Source organism: Mobula birostris, chromosome 17 (assembly GCF_030028105.1).
Source record: "Mobula birostris isolate sMobBir1 chromosome 17, sMobBir1.hap1, whole genome shotgun sequence".
Classification (NCBI taxonomy): Eukaryota; Metazoa; Chordata; class Chondrichthyes; order Myliobatiformes; family Myliobatidae; genus Mobula; species Mobula birostris.
The window spans coordinates 24492102-24508989 of NC_092386.1; the positions used below are offsets into that span (position 1 = coordinate 24492102).

The 16888-nt window shown below is 42.2% G+C and overlaps 1 protein-coding gene across 1 annotated transcript in view; it reads right to left on the reverse strand.

Annotated features, from left to right (window-relative positions):
* Positions 1–5343: 5343 nt before the first annotated feature.
* Positions 5344–16888, reverse strand: part of LOC140211561 (receptor expression-enhancing protein 5-like) — a 42171-nt gene continuing 30626 nt past the window's right edge. Inside the window, exons 3-5 of the mRNA XM_072281394.1 lie at positions 13851–13989; positions 7806–7974; positions 5344–5705 (exon numbers count right to left, since the gene is read on the reverse strand). Of these exons, the coding sequence (XP_072137495.1) occupies positions 5656–5705; positions 7806–7974; positions 13851–13989 (358 nt within the window). The 3' untranslated portion in view covers positions 5344–5655. The remainder of the gene's footprint in view (positions 5706–7805; positions 7975–13850; positions 13990–16888) is intronic.

Here is a 16888-nt window from a genome sequence, read left to right on the forward strand (position 1 = left end):
ATGGAGTTTGCCCATGAGAAATGTGTGTACTTTGATCGGTGGTGTGCTTCAAAAGAGGCGGATGAGGATATTGACAACTTGAAAGAGTTGATGTTGATTGAAGAGTTTAAAAACTGCGTCTCGGCTGAAATAAGGACACACTTAGATGAGAAAGTGGCAGCGACACTGTCAGAGTCTGCTCAGTTAGCAGACGAGTATGCCTTAACTCATAAGGTTTGTTTTTTTCCGAATAGGAATTACTAAAAGGGTAATAGAGATAACCCACCGGCTAAACCAGAAAGTAAACCGGGGACTAGTGACAAAAGTAAGGAGGAAGGAAAGAAGTCGGGGGAAAATTTCCCAGTTTCAAGTGTTATTTTTGTGGGAAGCCTGGTCATGTGGCATCCAATTGTTTTGCTAAGAAAAGGGAAAAAAGAAAAGAGAAAGAGAAAACCGCAAATGCCTGCATCCAGACAGTTAAAACACTGCTGAAGAAAAAGGGGTCTGACCGAGTTCAAGAGGGACTCGAGAGATTTATTTCAAATGGGTTTGTGTCTGTGAAGGAGGGGTCAACCCCAGTTCCTGTGAGAATCTGGAGGGATACCAGAGCTTTTCAGTCACTGATATTAAAGAGTGTTTTGGAATTTGGTGCTGAGTCGGAGACTGGTGAAGTAAATACTATCAAAGGCATTGGAAAGGGAACTGAGGCTGTGCCTTTGCATAAGATAAATTTGGGATGTGACTTAGTATCCGGACCAGTCACAATAGGGGTGCGATCTGACCAATACACAATGTTGATGTCTTACTCAGTAATGACCTTGCAGGTGGAGATGTTTACCCAGCAGTTCGGCTCACAAGTAAGCCTGCTGCTGCTGAGGACCCGCCCATAGATGCTGATGTGTATCCCGCATGCGCAGTGACCCGAAGCATGTCCGAAAAGGTTGCTGTTGCTAACGTTGATTTATCCGAGACTTTCTTACCATCCCTATACCAACAGGACATAGAGGGTAGTAAGGCTGATGAGAGCAAGGAGGAAGGGAAAGACTTGTCCTTATCGAGGAAGGAATTTATAGAGGAACAGAATAAAGATCCTGAAATTGTGGCTTTAAAAGAGACAGCTCTTTCTGAGGATGAAATTCAGAAAGAGACAGTGGGATATTACCTTAAGGATGGGGTGTTGATGAGGAAGTGGAGACCAGCCAGTGAGGATTGGGCGATTGTGCATCAGTTAGTGGTTCCAAAGGTTTACAGGGCTGAAATTTTAAACCTGGCCCACAAGATGCCCTTAGGGGGACATTTTGGAGTAAAGAAGACAGTGCACAGGACTATGAGGGAATTTTATTGGCCTAACGTGAGGAAAGATATTGTCAATTACTGCAGAGAGTGTCATACGTGCCAGGTGGTGGGAAAACCTAACCAGGGGATCCCAAAGGCACCACTTCAGCCAATACCTACTTTTGGTGAACCTTTTTCTAGGGTCATAGTGGATTGTGTAGGCCCGTTGCCAAAGACTGCAGCTGATCATTAGTCCTGACGAAAGGTCTAGGCCTGAAACGTCGACTGTACCTCTTCCTAGAGATGCTGCCTGGCCTGCTGCGTTCACCAGCAACTTTGATGTGTGTAGCTGATCATTAGTACTTGTTAACAATTATGTGTGCTTCATCTAGGTTCCCTGAAGCCGTGGCTCTCAGAAACATCCAGGTCAAGACTGTGGTAAAGGCACTCAGCAAGTTTTTCGCACTGGTAGGTTTACCTAAAGAAATTCAATCTGACCAGGGTAGTAATTTAGTTCAAGAATATTTCAGCAAATAGTTTCTGAGCTGGGGGCTAAACAAATTGTGTCATCTGCCTACCACCCAGAGTCTCAAGGAGCTTTAGAGCGGTTTATTCCACTTTAAAGACCATGATTAAAACCTACTGTTATGAGAATGACAGGGACTGGGATGAGGGGATACACTTATTATTTTTTGCCGTGAGAGACACCATTCAAGAGTCCCTGGGGTTCAGCCTGTTTGAGCTCATTTTCCGCCATAGGCCCAAAGGACCTGTGACCTTGTTCAGGGAGCAATGGTCTAACCCAAAAGTGTGTGTCAGCGTGTTAGATTATGTTTTAAAATTTCGCGAAAGACTTAACAAAGCTTGTGACCTTGCCGGGAAGAATCTGCAAAACTTCCAAATTAAAATGAAACATTGGTTTGATAAGAGAGCGAGGGAGCAGGTGTTTGAGGTTGGAAATAAAGTGCTGGTGCTGTTTCTTCTTGTGACCAACCCCATGCAAGCACAATTCCATGGACCATACCACAAAATTAAGAAAATTGATTCTTTGAATTATGTTATCGAAACTCCCAACAGAAGGAAGGCGACCCAACTGGTACACGTAAATATACTGAAGTCCTATTATGATCCTGAGATGGTATCAATAAGTATTGTTATGAAAACAAATGGGGCTGAGGAATTTGATAAGGAGTTACAAGATCATTTTACCAAACTGAATATCGTATCAACAAGACTTGAGAATTCCACTATTTTGAAAGACCTTACTGATAAAGTCTTGTCATCTAGAGCCTGCAGAGAGAGAGCAATTGCAAGAACTGATTAGCAAGCATAAAAATTTATTTCCTGACACTCGAAGACGATGCACCGGTGCAGTGCATGACGTTATTATAAATTCAGCCCAGCCCATTAAACAGCATCCTTACAGAATGAACTTAGAGAAAAGCAAAATGGTTGAAAAAGAAATTGGCTACATGCTGACAGCTGGTATCATTAGGCCCTCTACCTCAGACTGGGTGTCACCCTGCGTCCTTGTCCCTAAGCCGGATGGTAGCATAAGATTTTGTACTAACTACAGAAAAATCAATGCAATAACCAAGACAGATGCTTATCCTATCCTGAGAGTGGTTGACTGTATCGTAGCACATGTAAATATCTGGATATTTAGCATGGATTTCTTGTTAAAACACAGTGACGCTGTTTCTGTTTACAAATTTGAACGATCCCATCCGAAAATCTGCGCATGCACGGAGAGTTTTCCATTTCTGCTGGTTCTTTAACCCATCACGAGGTACGTGACAATACCCTTCCAGTAGTTAACCTTCCTGATACTACAGGTCTGCTCTGGAGTTGATGTCTTTTGGTAGTATGAACATAGCTCATTCTGTATTTCTTGAAGAAAATTAAGTTACCTTGAAATTTTAGCCTCAATTTATTTTTTGGAACCCGCTAACTACTATTGAATATTCAAGTGATTTTCATTTTCGCAATGTTAATCGAACAGAGCTTTAACTCATAATAACTGAGTATTTGTAGTTTAACTTTCATAGCCCATCTTTGAAGGACAGAATATTAACATTTCAAGTACAACTATGTCAAAATCTGATGTTGCATGTTATATAAATAACTGGATGTGACAAATATTAAAGCTAATGTACTTTCTTTCCCTCTCATAGAAATTCTTGTTCCACCTACCTGAAAAATACTGTCTTCCTCCTTTGCTATCTCAAGCTCTCTCCTGACCTTGGCATACTGCTTGTGATGTGAGGGAAGTTTTAATGTACCCTAATTCCATATCAGCATTGTTTCTGTAGCAGCAAGTGATGTCGATGGTCATGAAGCTCAATTTCAGTCCATTCAACTCCAGATGAAAGTAGCTTTTCTTCAAACTTTAACGCCAAATCAAAATACTGCTGTTTGGATTCCATTTTGTCACAAATTACAATCAATCACCCTTTACTCTCATTTGTAATGCTAATGAACAAATATGTACGTATTCTGACAACACAGGTCTTGAAATTCTACCATTCGTTTGACATTACACTTGGTGAACTATACAACAGTATTAGAGTTCCACAATGGCGTTTATGCTGTGCAATGAAGGATCTGCACTTTCCTCCTTAAACATCTACACCTCTTCACTCTACACTGCTTTTAAAACCTAACTTTTCAACCAGGATTCTTTCAAATTAGTGAACTGTTCATGATCCCCATCAGTAGTTTAAAAAAAAAGCGGTACTGTATTTAATTCACCAACTTGTCTTTATTCAGCTCTGTATCCAAACCATTCACATACACTGAGAATGTTGTATTTACACTCCTCATGACCTGAGGCTTTTTTCTTATCAGTAAGCACAGATTTGACTTGCTCCAAGAACAGCTCAGAGCCACTTTTCCCCCAACATTGCCAGCTGTGGTAGTAAGTTTCAGTTCATTCTAGACTGCATCCTAAACCCTCTACCTTAAGATTTGCAGTGTTATGAAGTTTCTTCCTACCTGCACCCATTCAGATCTATAAATGTCTGTGATGTATGAGACTTGCCAGATTCATCTTTGAAGGAATTTTACTTCTCTTGCTAAAGACACACAATTAAATTGAACTGTTTTTCAGTCACCTGCTGTGAAGACCTCTGGATCTTGTAGCTTTTCCCAAGAAATTGTGATATGTACCTTAATATGGACTTAAATACCAATAGACAATAAGTGCAGGAGTAGGCCATTCGGCCCTTTGAGCCAGCACCACCATTCACCGTGATCATGGCTGATCATCCACTATCAGTATCCAGTTCCTGCCTTATCCCCATAACCTTTGATTCCACTATCTTTCAGAGCTCTATCCATCTCTTTTTTGAAAACAACCAGAGACTTGGCCTCCACAGCCTTCTGGGGCAGAGCGTTCCATATATCCACCACTCTCTGGGTGAAAAAGTTTTTCCTCAACTTCGTTCTAAATGGCCTTCCCCTAATTCTTAAACTGTGGCCTCTGGTTCTGGACTCACTCATGCTTCCTGCCTGCAGCATGTCCAATCCCTTAATAATCTTATATGTTTCAATAAGATCCCCTCTCAGCCTTCTAAATTCCAGAGTACACAAGCCCAGTCGCTCCAATCTTTCGACATATGACAGTCCCGCCATCCCGGGAATTAACCTTGTGAACCTACGCTGCACTCCCTCAATAGCAAGAATGTCCTTCCTCAAATTTGGAGACCAAAACTGCATACAGTACTCCAGGTGTGGTCTCACCAGGGCCCTGTACAGCTGCAGAAGGACCTCTTTGCTCTTATACTGCTAAATCAGTACCTATATTGCTAAATAAACAGTTTAAAACACAGCTAGGTCACATAGTCAAGAGTCTTATTATGAAATGTTTTTTAATAAGGGTGACAGATTGTAAGTATATAGAATATGAAAATTTCATTAGAAATTTATAGTATCCTGATGCGTGAAAAATACCTTCTATGTCTTGCCTCTATCGTGTGATATTCTAGTTTAATTCACAGTACTAGCTACTGATAACATGGCAAAATGCTACAGAAACTGTACTTGCAATTTTAGCATATTTGGCAATTTGAATAAATTGTTCAAAGGAAAAACAATCACTTGATAAGTTTATTGTACATTCACCATACAATGAAAGGACAAGACAAACCAGGGAAATTTCACTCAGAATTAAACCTCTATCATTGACACAGTTCAAGAACTTCTTGCAAGCAATTAAATATTGAATGTAGTATTACATTAAATTTGAGTAATACATTTTCCACTTGCTTTTGGTAAAATTGAGTACATAGATAAGAAACACATTTAAAGTGTGCATTTTTAAAACAACTTTCCAAAGGCAATATCTTAATACTCTGGATGCCAGGGAGCAAAGAATAAAGGCAAGCTTTTTAAAGGTATTGCTTAAGTGCTCTTTTTCTCTTCAAAGATTAGGTTTGCTGTCGCTTTCTTGGCTGGAAAAGACACAAATACACAAAAATTAACAATTTTGAAATACTTATTTTACTTAATCCTAATGTTGCCAAAGAAGTCACAAAGGAACCACCCCACCATATTACCAAATTAATTTTTTCAAACACACTTTTGAAAACATTCTTCACTTACATGTTGCCAGATAACACTTTTCTAGTACTTAGCCCACTTACATGTCTTTGGCCCATAGCCTTCTATCTGTTGGCAATTCAAGTGTTCGTATGGATATGTTGTGGGAGCATCTGCCTCAACCACCTAATCAGTCGGTATTGCTCTGACTTATTTTCCAGCATGACCTACCAAATTAACAAGCAGAAAGCTGATCATTGCAGCCAGGCTTGATCTGATATCTCAGCTCAGTACCTAAAGCAGAACCTTCAGAAGTAATTTGCAATGCAATCTTAAACACAGGAGGTTCTGCAGATGTTGGATGTCTTGAGCAACATGCAAAATGCTTCGTGTCTGCGAACTTTGCAGCGATTTGCCACGCTAATATGATGACTGATACCCAGGCTTTGGGCCAATTCTGGGGATTTGGATCTAAGGATTCAATTTGGGTCCGAATGCTGTTGTTGCTTGCTTCTATTGTTTGCATGATTTGTGATTTTTTTCCCTCCTCTTTTTTGCACATTGGGAATTGTTCTTTATTTTTTTAATAAATTGGGCTCTCTGCTGCTGCCTGTAAGCAGACAAATCTCAAAGTTGTATAATTTGTCCATTCTTTGATAATAAATGTACTTCAAATCTTAGTAGGGACTTTCGGTCCGATGCTCTTCTCCTCACATACCCGATGGAGGTGCAGCTTGATGAACATGAGGAAGCCTGCGGATGCTGGAAATCTGATCAATACACACAAAATGCTGGAGGAACTCAGCAGGTCAGGCAGCATCTATGGGAAAGAGTAAACAATCGATGTTTTGGGCCCTGACCCTTCATCAGGACCGCAGAGGGCCGTGTGCTCAGCACACAGCTGATGTATGACTGGGTCGCAGGATTCAGCTCAAACTGTGTCACCAATTTTGCAGATGACACAACCGTGGTTGGCCTCATCAATAATGATGATGAGTCTCCACTCCTCATCACGGGTCTTAGGCCAAAATGTCGACTGTTCACTCTTTTCCATAGACGCTGCCTGACCTGCTGAATTCCTCCAGCATTGTGTGTGTGGGGATGCGCTTGTCAGGACGGTCTCAGTGGTGCTCCTATAAATTTCAGTTAAAATGGAGGAGGGAAGGGAACCCCATTTGCCTCCGTCTCCTCAGGAAGTGGAGACTCGCCTGTGCCTTCTTATTCAGGGAGGTGATATTGAGGGACCAGGTGAGGTCATCCATGGTGAACTCCCAGGAACTTGGTGCACTTAACTCTCTCCACGGAGATGCCATGTATTTGCAGGGGGGGCTGGTTCATCTGCACCTTCCCAAGGTCCACAATAATTTCCTTGGTCTTTTCCATGTTTGGATTTGGGTGGTGGTTTTTTCACTAATCCACCAACCTCTCCACTTCCTCTCTGTACTGTGACTCACCATCGTTACTGATGAGGCCAACCACTATTGTGTCATGTGCAAACTTAGCAACACAGTTTGAGCTGAATCCTGCGACAGTTGCGTGTCAGCAGTGTGAACGGCAGCGGACTGAGCACACAGCCCTGGGGAGTGTTGGTGTTCAACATAATGGGACTAAAGACGTTGCTACCCATGCAGACTGACTGTGGCATTTCTGTTAAATCCAGGATCCAGTTATAGAGGGAGGTGTTGAGACCCAGTGAGGACAGTTTCCCCACCACTCAGCATGGCAGGCAGCGTCTATGGAGGGGTGTAAACAGCTCAATGCAATCAGACAATGTTTGTAACTCTAGGATAAAGACTCTAGAGTGATGAACGATGTTTGCCTATGGAGACTCTTCATCTATCCCACTCAAAGGACCGAGCATACTGAAGGGTCCTCCTAATAATTATCCTCCTTTTGAATGTTTGCTTTGAGAGAGCCATGTTGCAGGCTCACCAAGCACTCGTTTATAGAAGCAGTTCAACCAATCTACTCACAAAAGCACCATAGTGAAATATGCCTTTTATTTATCTTACCATTTTCTCTAATGCTATCTGAAGCTTCCGAAGCCCTGTCACCTAGATCCTTCACGACCTTATCCAGTCGAGCCTCGTGCTTCAGAAAGAAAGTGCGGATAAAGCGCTTGTAGATTAACTGAGAGCCGTTGTTTGAGATGGGGGCCATACACCAAACCAGGAATGCGCACTAAATGTCAGAGAAAAATACACTTAATAACTGGTGATACTTTAACAGCCTATAGTGCTATTGCATTAAATTACTTGTTATATCAACTGTCACAAAATAATTTGCATGATATCTTGATTTATGAGTTATTAGTTGGATTAGTTGTTAACAAACTTCTACAATGATATCCCCTTGCCATGGGATTTTAAATGTCAGAAAAATATTCAGTCTATCTTTGACCTAAATGGTGCTATAAATCAGGAAGGTAAGATATCCATCCTTTCATTGATGCTGGAAGGCAGAGATAGAGACTTCACCTTATTAATTCTTGGAGATATAAGATCAGGAAAGGTAATTGTCTCTCCAGCGGAACATGAACTGCAACTCACTGTGGGACAACTTACCATTAACAGACTGGTTTTCATTACTGCAAATTATTCAATCCCTTTTGTTTATTAAGTCTGTAGGGGCATAGATCTGTTTAGAGCAAAGCACCACTCTAAAGCAAATCCTTAATGATTGATTGGAAAGTTTTCTGCTGAGATTAGCACTGTGGGAAGCTATCATTTTGACAGGTGGTCACAGAGCCTAGATGCCCTATGAAGCATCTTCAGGATCTATTGGTTGCTGAATGAATTCCTGTCCCATCTAATGAGTGATTCACTCAGGAATTCACCAATTCACAGCACCATCTGTTACTGAAGTTTAGAGTGGAGGTCCTGTTACAAAGCCTGAGTGGAGTTCTAGAATACCTTACTACATGGAGATACTATATTCATGCATTTATCTCACCTCCTCCTCCCCACCATATAAATGCAACCAGCCCTAGAGATATATTCTTACTTTCATAATATTTATTCTATTGCAGAACTTCACATCTAAAATATTCAATACATTTTGAAATGTAATGTTGCAACGTTTGTCCTTTTTTTTACAGTAGCAGTTCTTCCGGTTCTCACTAGAATTTGGAACGACTCAAAAGCTGATGATCATAAATTTTGACTACCTCAAGTTAAAATCTGACCCCTACCCTAGTTCTATGCTGAATAACCAATTCTGGTCTTTAAACAGCAAATGCTGCTTTATTCCACTTTTGAAATGGCCTTTTATGTTCTTTTATAAACCCATAAAGGATCTAGATAATCCTTTTCAGAATTCCTCCCTTTTTGCTTGTTCTTAAGCTAAGCCAGATCAATATTAGTCGTTAGGTTCCTTTGTTGTATCTGGTCTCCCTGAGGAGCACAACTCTAAATGCAACTAAAGGGAAATGGAGACAGCAACCCCTTCCCCTCTACACATAAAATAACTGAAACATTGCGCAGTGTCCTTTATCTTCTCCATAAGGTCAAATCAGCAATGAATCGAAGGCCCCCAGCAACGCTACACCCCACTCCCACCAGACTAGACACACTGTGCAAGGTACGACTCTAGCCACTGTAGTGCTTCCTTTTACAGTGTAATGACTTTAGTGCCTCAAAACCACACTCAGTTCACTGGCTTGAACTGACTTTATTACCTACATCCTTCATGTACATGAGGCGTCAAAATCTTTACGTTACGTCTCTGTCTAAATGTGCATTGTGCAATTTATAGTAATTTATAATAAATAGTATGTACAATACGACAGTCAATATAACATAGAAATACAGTTGTATCAACATGAATTAATCAGTCTGATGGCCTGGTGAAAGAAGCTGTCCCGGAGCCTGTTGGTCCTGGCTTTTATGCTGCGGTACTGTTTCCCGGATGGTAGCAGCTGGAACGGTTTGTAATTGGGGTGACTCAGCTCCCCAGTGATCCTTCTGACCCTTTTTACACACCTGTCTTTGTAAATATCCTAAAAATTGGGAAGTTCATATATACAGATGCGCTGGGCTGTCCACACCACTCTCCGCCGAATCCTGCGATTGAGAGAAGTACAGTTCCCATACCAGGCAGTGATGCAGCCAGTCAGGATGCTCTCAATTGTGCCCTGTAGTAAGTTCTTAGGAGTTGGGGGCCTAGGATTTAGGATTTATGAAGCTTCTTCAACTGTTTGAGGTGAAAGAGGTGCTGTTGTGCCTTTTTCACCACATAGTCGATATGTACAGACCACGTGAGATCTTCGGTGATGTGTATGCTGAGGAACTTAAGAACTTGAGAGCTGTTCACCCTCTCAACCCCAGATTCACTGATGTCAATAAGGGTTAGAACATAGAATAGTACAGCACAGTACAGGCCCTTCGGCCCACAATGTTGTGCCGACCCTCAAACCCTGCATCCCATATAAGCCCCCACCTTAGATTCCTCCATATACCTGTCTAGTAGTCTCTTAAACTTCACTAGTGTATCTGCCTCCACCACTGACTCAGGCAGTGCATTCCACGCACCAACCACTCTCTGAGTAAAAAACCTTCCTCTAATATCCCCCTTGAACTTCCCACCCCTTACCTTAAAGCCATATCCTCTTGTATTGAGCAGTGGTGCCCTGGGGAAGAGGCGCTGGCTATCCACTCTACCTATTCCTCTTATTATCTTGTACTGTTTCCATTCCTCCTGTAGTCCACAACCAGCTCCTTTGTTTTTGCGACATTGAGGGAGAAGTTGTTCTCTTGACACCACTGTGTCAGGGTGATGATTTCTTCCCGGTAGGCAGTCTTGCTATTATTTGACAATAGACCAAGCAGTGCTCAGGCAGGACAGATTAGAGGGCTTGTCTACTGAGTCCTTGTGGGTGGAGCTGAGAAACAGGAAAGGTATGGCCACATTAGTGGCCACATTAGTGGATTGTATTACAGACCACCCAATAGTCAAAGAGAATTGGAAGTGCAAATCTGCAGAGAGATAGCAGGCAACTGCAGGAAACATAAAGTTGTGGTGGTAGGGGATTTTAATTTTCCATATATTGATTGGGTCTCCCATACTGTTAGGGGTCTAGATGATTTAGAGTTTGTAAAATGTGTTCAGGAAAGTTTTCTAAATCAATATATAGAGGGACCAACTAGAGGGGATGCAATATTGGATCTCCTGTTAGGAAACGAGTTAGGACAAGTGACGGAAGTCTGTGTAGGGGAGCACTTTGGTTCCGGTGATCATAACACCATTAGTTTCAACTTGATCATGGACAAGGATAGATCTGGTCCTAGGGTTGAGGTTCTTAACTGGAAGAAGGCCAAATTTGAAGAAATGAGAAAGGATCTAAAAAGCGTGGATTGGGACAGGTTGTTCTCTGGCATGGATGTGACCGGTAGGTGGGAAGCCTTCAAGGCAGAAATTTTGAGAGTGCAGAATTTGTATGTTCCTGTCAGGATTAAAGGCAAGGTGAATAGGAATAAGGAACCTTGGTTCTCAAGGGATATTGCAACTCTGATAAAGAAGAAGAGGGAGTTGTATGACGTGTATAGGAAGCAGGAAGTAAATAAGGTGCTTGAGGAGTATAAGAAGTGCAAGAAAATACTTAAGAAAGAAATCAGGAGGGCTAAAGAAGACATGAGGTTGCATTGTCAGTCAAAGTGAAGGATAATCCAAAGAGCTTTTACAGGTATATTAAGAGCAAAAGGATTGTAAGGGATAAAATTGGTCCTCTTGAAGATCAGAGTGGTCAGCTATGTGCGGAACCAAAGGAAATGGGGGAGATCTTAAATAGGATTTTTGCGTCTGTGTTTACTAAGGAAACTGGCATGAAGTCTATGGAATTAAGGGAAACAAGTAGTGAGATCATGGAAACTGTACAGATCGAAAAGGAGGAGGTCCTTGCTGTCTTGAGGAAAATTAAAGTGGATAAATCCCCGGGACCTGACAGGGTGTTCCCTCGGACCTTGAAGGAGACTAGTGTTGAAATTGCAGGGGCCCTGGCTGAAATATTTAAAATGTCGCTGTCTACAGGTGAGGTGCCAGAGGATTGGAGAGTGGCTCATGTTGTTCCGTTGTTTAAAAAAGGATCGAAAAGTAATCCGGGAAATTATAGGCCAGTAAGTTTATTGGAGGGAGTACTAAGAGACAGAATCTACAAGCATTTGGATAGACTGGGACTTATTAGGGAGAGTCAACATGGCTTTGTGCGTGGTAGGTCATGTTTGACCAATCTATTGGAGCTTTTCCAGGAGGTTACCAGGAAAGTGGATGAAGGGAAGGCAGTGGATATTGTCTACATGGACTTCAGTAAGGCCTTTAACAAGGTCCTGTATGGGAGGTTAGTTAGGAAAATTCAGTCACTAGGTATACATGGAGAGGTGGTAAATTGGATTAGACATTGGCTCGATGGAAGAAGCCAGAGAGTGGTGGTAGAGAATTGCTTCTCTGAGTGGAGGCCTGTGACTAGTGGTGTGCCACAGGGATCAGTGCTGGGTCCATTGTTATTTGTCATCTATATCAATGATCTGGATGATAATGTGGTAAATTGGATCAGCAAGTTTGCTGATGATATGAAGATTAGAGGTGTAGTAGACAGTGAGGAAGGTTTTCAGAGCCTGCAGAGGGACTTGGACCAGCTGGAAAAATGGGCTAAAAAATGGCAGATGGAGTTTAATACTGACAAGTGTGAGGTATTGCACGTTGGAAGGACAAACCAATGTAGAACATACAGGGTTAATGGTAAGGCACTGAGGAGTGCAGTGGAACAGAGGGATCTGGGAATACAGATACAAAATTCCCTAAAAGTGGCGTCACAGGTAGATAGGGTCATACAGAGAGCTTTTGGTACATTGGCCTTTATTAATCAAAGTATTGTGTATAAGAGCTGGAATGTTATGATGAAGTTGTATAAGGCATTGGTGAGGCCGAATCTGGAGTACTGTGTTCAGTTTTGGTCACCAAATTACAGGAAGGATATAAATAAGGTTGAAAGAGTGCAGAGAAGGTTTACAAGGATGTTGCCAGGACTTGAGAAACTCAGTTACACAGAAAGGTTGAATAGGTTGGGACTTTATTCCCTGGAGCGTAGAAGAATGAGGGGAGATTTGATAGAGGTATATAAAATTATGATGGGTATAGACAGAGTGAATGCAAGCAGGCTTCTTCCACTGAGGCAAGGGGAGAAAAAAACCAGAGGACATGGGTTAAGGGTGAGGGGAGAAAAGTTTAAAGGGAACATTAAGGGGGGCTTCTTCACACAGAGAGTGGTGGGAGTATGGAATGAGCTGCCAGACGAGGTGGTAAATGCGGGTTCTTTTTTAACATTTAAGAATAAATTGGACAGATACATGGATGGGAGGTGTATGGAGGGATATGGTCCGTGTGCAGGTCAGTGGGACTAGGCAGAAAATGGTTCAGCATAGCCAAAAAGGGCCAAAAGGCCTGTTTCTGTGCTGTAGTTTCTATGGTTGCTATGTAGTGTCCTCAGCAAATTTAATTAACAGATTGGAGCTGTGGGTCCGACACAGCCACGGGTATACAAAGAGTGAAGGAAGGGGCACAAGGCAGGGTGAGGGCCGAGGTCTTTGAGCTTCTTGTCAAGCCTGGAGGGAATCATGGTGTTGAATGCTGAACTGTAGTCCAAGAACAGCACTCTTACATAAACAGCCTTCTCCAGATGTGTAAGGACGGTGTGTAGAGCTGTGGCTACTGCGTCATCTGTCGATCAGTTATATAGGTAGGTGAATTGTAGGGTGTCCAGTGTGGGTGGTAGCAAGCTGCAGGTGTAGTTCTTAACCAGTCTTACAAAGCACTTGCTTATGTAACATGCTGTAAGTTTTCACTGCTAATGTAACGGACTCTGTAATGCCGCTATGACACTAATTTCCTTTAGGGTCAGTAAAGCATCTAAATTTACATGTATTCATATGAACAGTAGAAACCATTATCTTAATGTTTTTTACCTATACTATTTGAGTAGTAGATGCCAAGAAATATCAGTTATGCTTCAATTATTCCCAATGTACGCTCTAATTTGATTGCAACACCGATCCACTTTTACCCACCTTCAATATATAATACAAAGGAAACCAGGAAAAAAGTATGTCCGAAAAGAATTCAGCGACACTGAAGAGACCGTAAACTACCCAGTACATCAGCCATATCGTGTCATCATCTTTATCAGGGCTTTCAATGGCCTTGATTCTGTAGGAATGAAAAGCAAAACAAAAATTAATTCTTGCAGGCAAGTATTTCAAGAGCATAGAAAATCTGTTTTTAACATTATTTTTAAATAGGCGGTCATACTGGAAGGCCAGATGTAGATACACTGGGATACGGGTTGAAACTCTCTAGTGCAGCACCCTTGGGACTTAGCCAGTGTCAGACCATAGACAAGGACCTGATCATTTCCCTCCGAGTGGGAGAACTGTTCTGACTATAGAACGAAAGACAGAGACCGCACCCCCTCCCACCCTGGATTATGGAGGGTTTCTGAGAATGGCTCGGAACCTAAAATGTCAGAAATTTTGTAGACTGAGATCTCAAAAGTCAAACTGGCAAGTTAATTTGCTCCATATTAGTACAGTTACTTTTAGATCTTTGTCAGATTTAACTAATTAATGCAGATTTGTACTACAGATTCCATCAGTTCTATTCCCCAACATTCCTCCGTAGCCTAACCTCTCACATGTTCAGGAACTCTGCCACCCACCAGTTTACAGCAGTTAATTGGCACCTTGGTGTATCTCTGGGATTTCAGCAGAAACTAGAGAACCTTGAGGAAACCCACAGAGAATTTGGTATTGGTTTATTATTGTCACATGTACCAATAGTGAAAAGCTCGTCTTGCACTCTGTTTATGCAAATAAAATCATTGCCTGATACATTGAGCTAGAATAAAGTGAAACAATAACACTTCAGAATAATATGTACTGTAAAAGCTACCAAAAATGCACAGTGCACGTAAACAAAGTGCAAGATCGTAATGAGTTAGATTGTGAGGTCAAGCATCCATCTTATTGTACAAGAGATCTGTTAAAGAGACTGATAACAGCGGGATAGAAGCTGACCTCTAGCCCGGTGGTATGTGCTTTCAGGCTTCTGTATGTTCTGCCCAATGAGAGAGGGGAGAGAGAATGTCTGGGGTGGTTTGGTCTTTGATACGCTGGCTGCTTTTACTGAGGCAGTGAGAAATGTAGACAACGGGGGGTGGGGGAGGGCTGGTTCCTGAGCTGCGTCCACAACCCCCTGCAGTTTCCTGCAGTCATGCGCAGAGCCATTGCCTTACCAAGCCATTATGCATTCAGACAGAACTAAGACCAACTCAAATTTGCAAACACCAAACAGTGAACACCATAGGTGGCCTTAGCTATGTTTTACCCGTTTCAACTGAAACGGGCCCCGCCCTCCCAGGGGTCTGACATGCAAAAATTTAATGCACAGCTCCCAGACACCACAATATTCTCCCGCTATTGCCAGCCGAACCACCAGTGGGCGCTCGCTGACTGACATCTGAGAAAATACATTAATATTTACTTCACTTGTAAACATTGCTCCCAGCAAAGAAGGCTACTTTTCGTTGAGAGGAAAATGAAACACTTTTATCCTAGTGGCGCTGAAAAACTGAAAATATTAGACAATAAAACGTCTAAATAGTATCCCAAAAGTTATATCTTTCTTTGGTCCAACACCTGTAAAAGGCCCGCCAACCGCAGTTGCTGCTGCACCATCATGACAGCATGGGGCTGCAGTGCCAAGTGACAGTGTAAGCGGTACAGGAGATGTTGATAATCAGAGCAATGAAAATGAGAAGAACAATTCTACTCAAACAGATGGTGATAATGATGACCAAACTTTGTTTGATGAACAAGCACCACAGCTTGATGACAATCCTACAACTGAGACAGGTGAGGGAGATGCCACCACCAGCACACCAGACAGACAGAAAGCCCCACTAACATTCACAGAGACTGATCCGACACGTTGGCCAACACATATTACCAGTGACCAACGGATCGACATTGTTCGGAGAGGTCTCATTCAGTTAGAGGATGTTAACTTTCCACAGAGCCAATCACACCGTCATTTTACCAAGGACAGATATCTTATGAAGATGAATAAAGGAGAACCCATTTGTAGGTCATGGTTAGTGTACTCAGAATCATCTGATTCAATCTTCTGTTTCTGCTGTACCCTATCTGGCAAGCGAAATCACAGTCTCACCTGCGGAGGTTTCAGAGTGTGGGAGCGACTCACTCTCACACTCCAGGATCGTGAGAAGTCAAATGCGCACCATGCCAACATGGATAGCTGGCACAAGCTGGAAACACACTTAAGAATGTGCAGTGCCATCGACAGCACGTACCAAGAAATGCAAATGCTGGAAAAAAAACACTGGAATGATGTCATGAAGAGGTTCATTGCCATAGTCTGTCATCTTGCAGAATGAAAACTTGCTTTCCATGGCTACAATTCCACCCTACATGAACCAAATAATGGGAACTTTCTAGGTCCGGTGAAGCTGCTTGTTGAGTTCAACCCAGTGGTGAGCAAACATGTCAGACAAGCAGAGAAAAAAGAGATTACTGACCACTACATGGGGAAAACCATACAAAACGAGTTAATCACACTTATTAGAAACAAGACACTGGAAGCGACAACAGAGAGAGTAAAACAATCACGTTACTACTCGGTGATAATGGACTGCACTACTGACACTGCACACATAGAGCAGCTCTCTGTGACACTGCGCATTGTCACATGCCAAGTAAATGTCGGAGCTACTGTTAGTGAGCATTTTGTCCGTTTCCTACCAGTGCTTGACACAACAGGTGCAGGCCTAACTGACGTTTTCTTAATGCATATGGAGAAGTTAGGATTAGATATCTCAAAATGCAGGGAGCAGGCATATGATAACGGGAGCAATATGCGGGGGAAAAATAGCGGGGTGCAGAAGAGGGTGCTAGATATTAACAAAAAAGCACTGTTCATGCCATGCGCCAGCCACAACCCAAACCTAGTTATTGTCGATGCTGCAAAATCAACAGTGGAGTCTGTGAGCTTCTTTGGGGTGCTGTAACGTCTATACACATTGTTCAGCTCA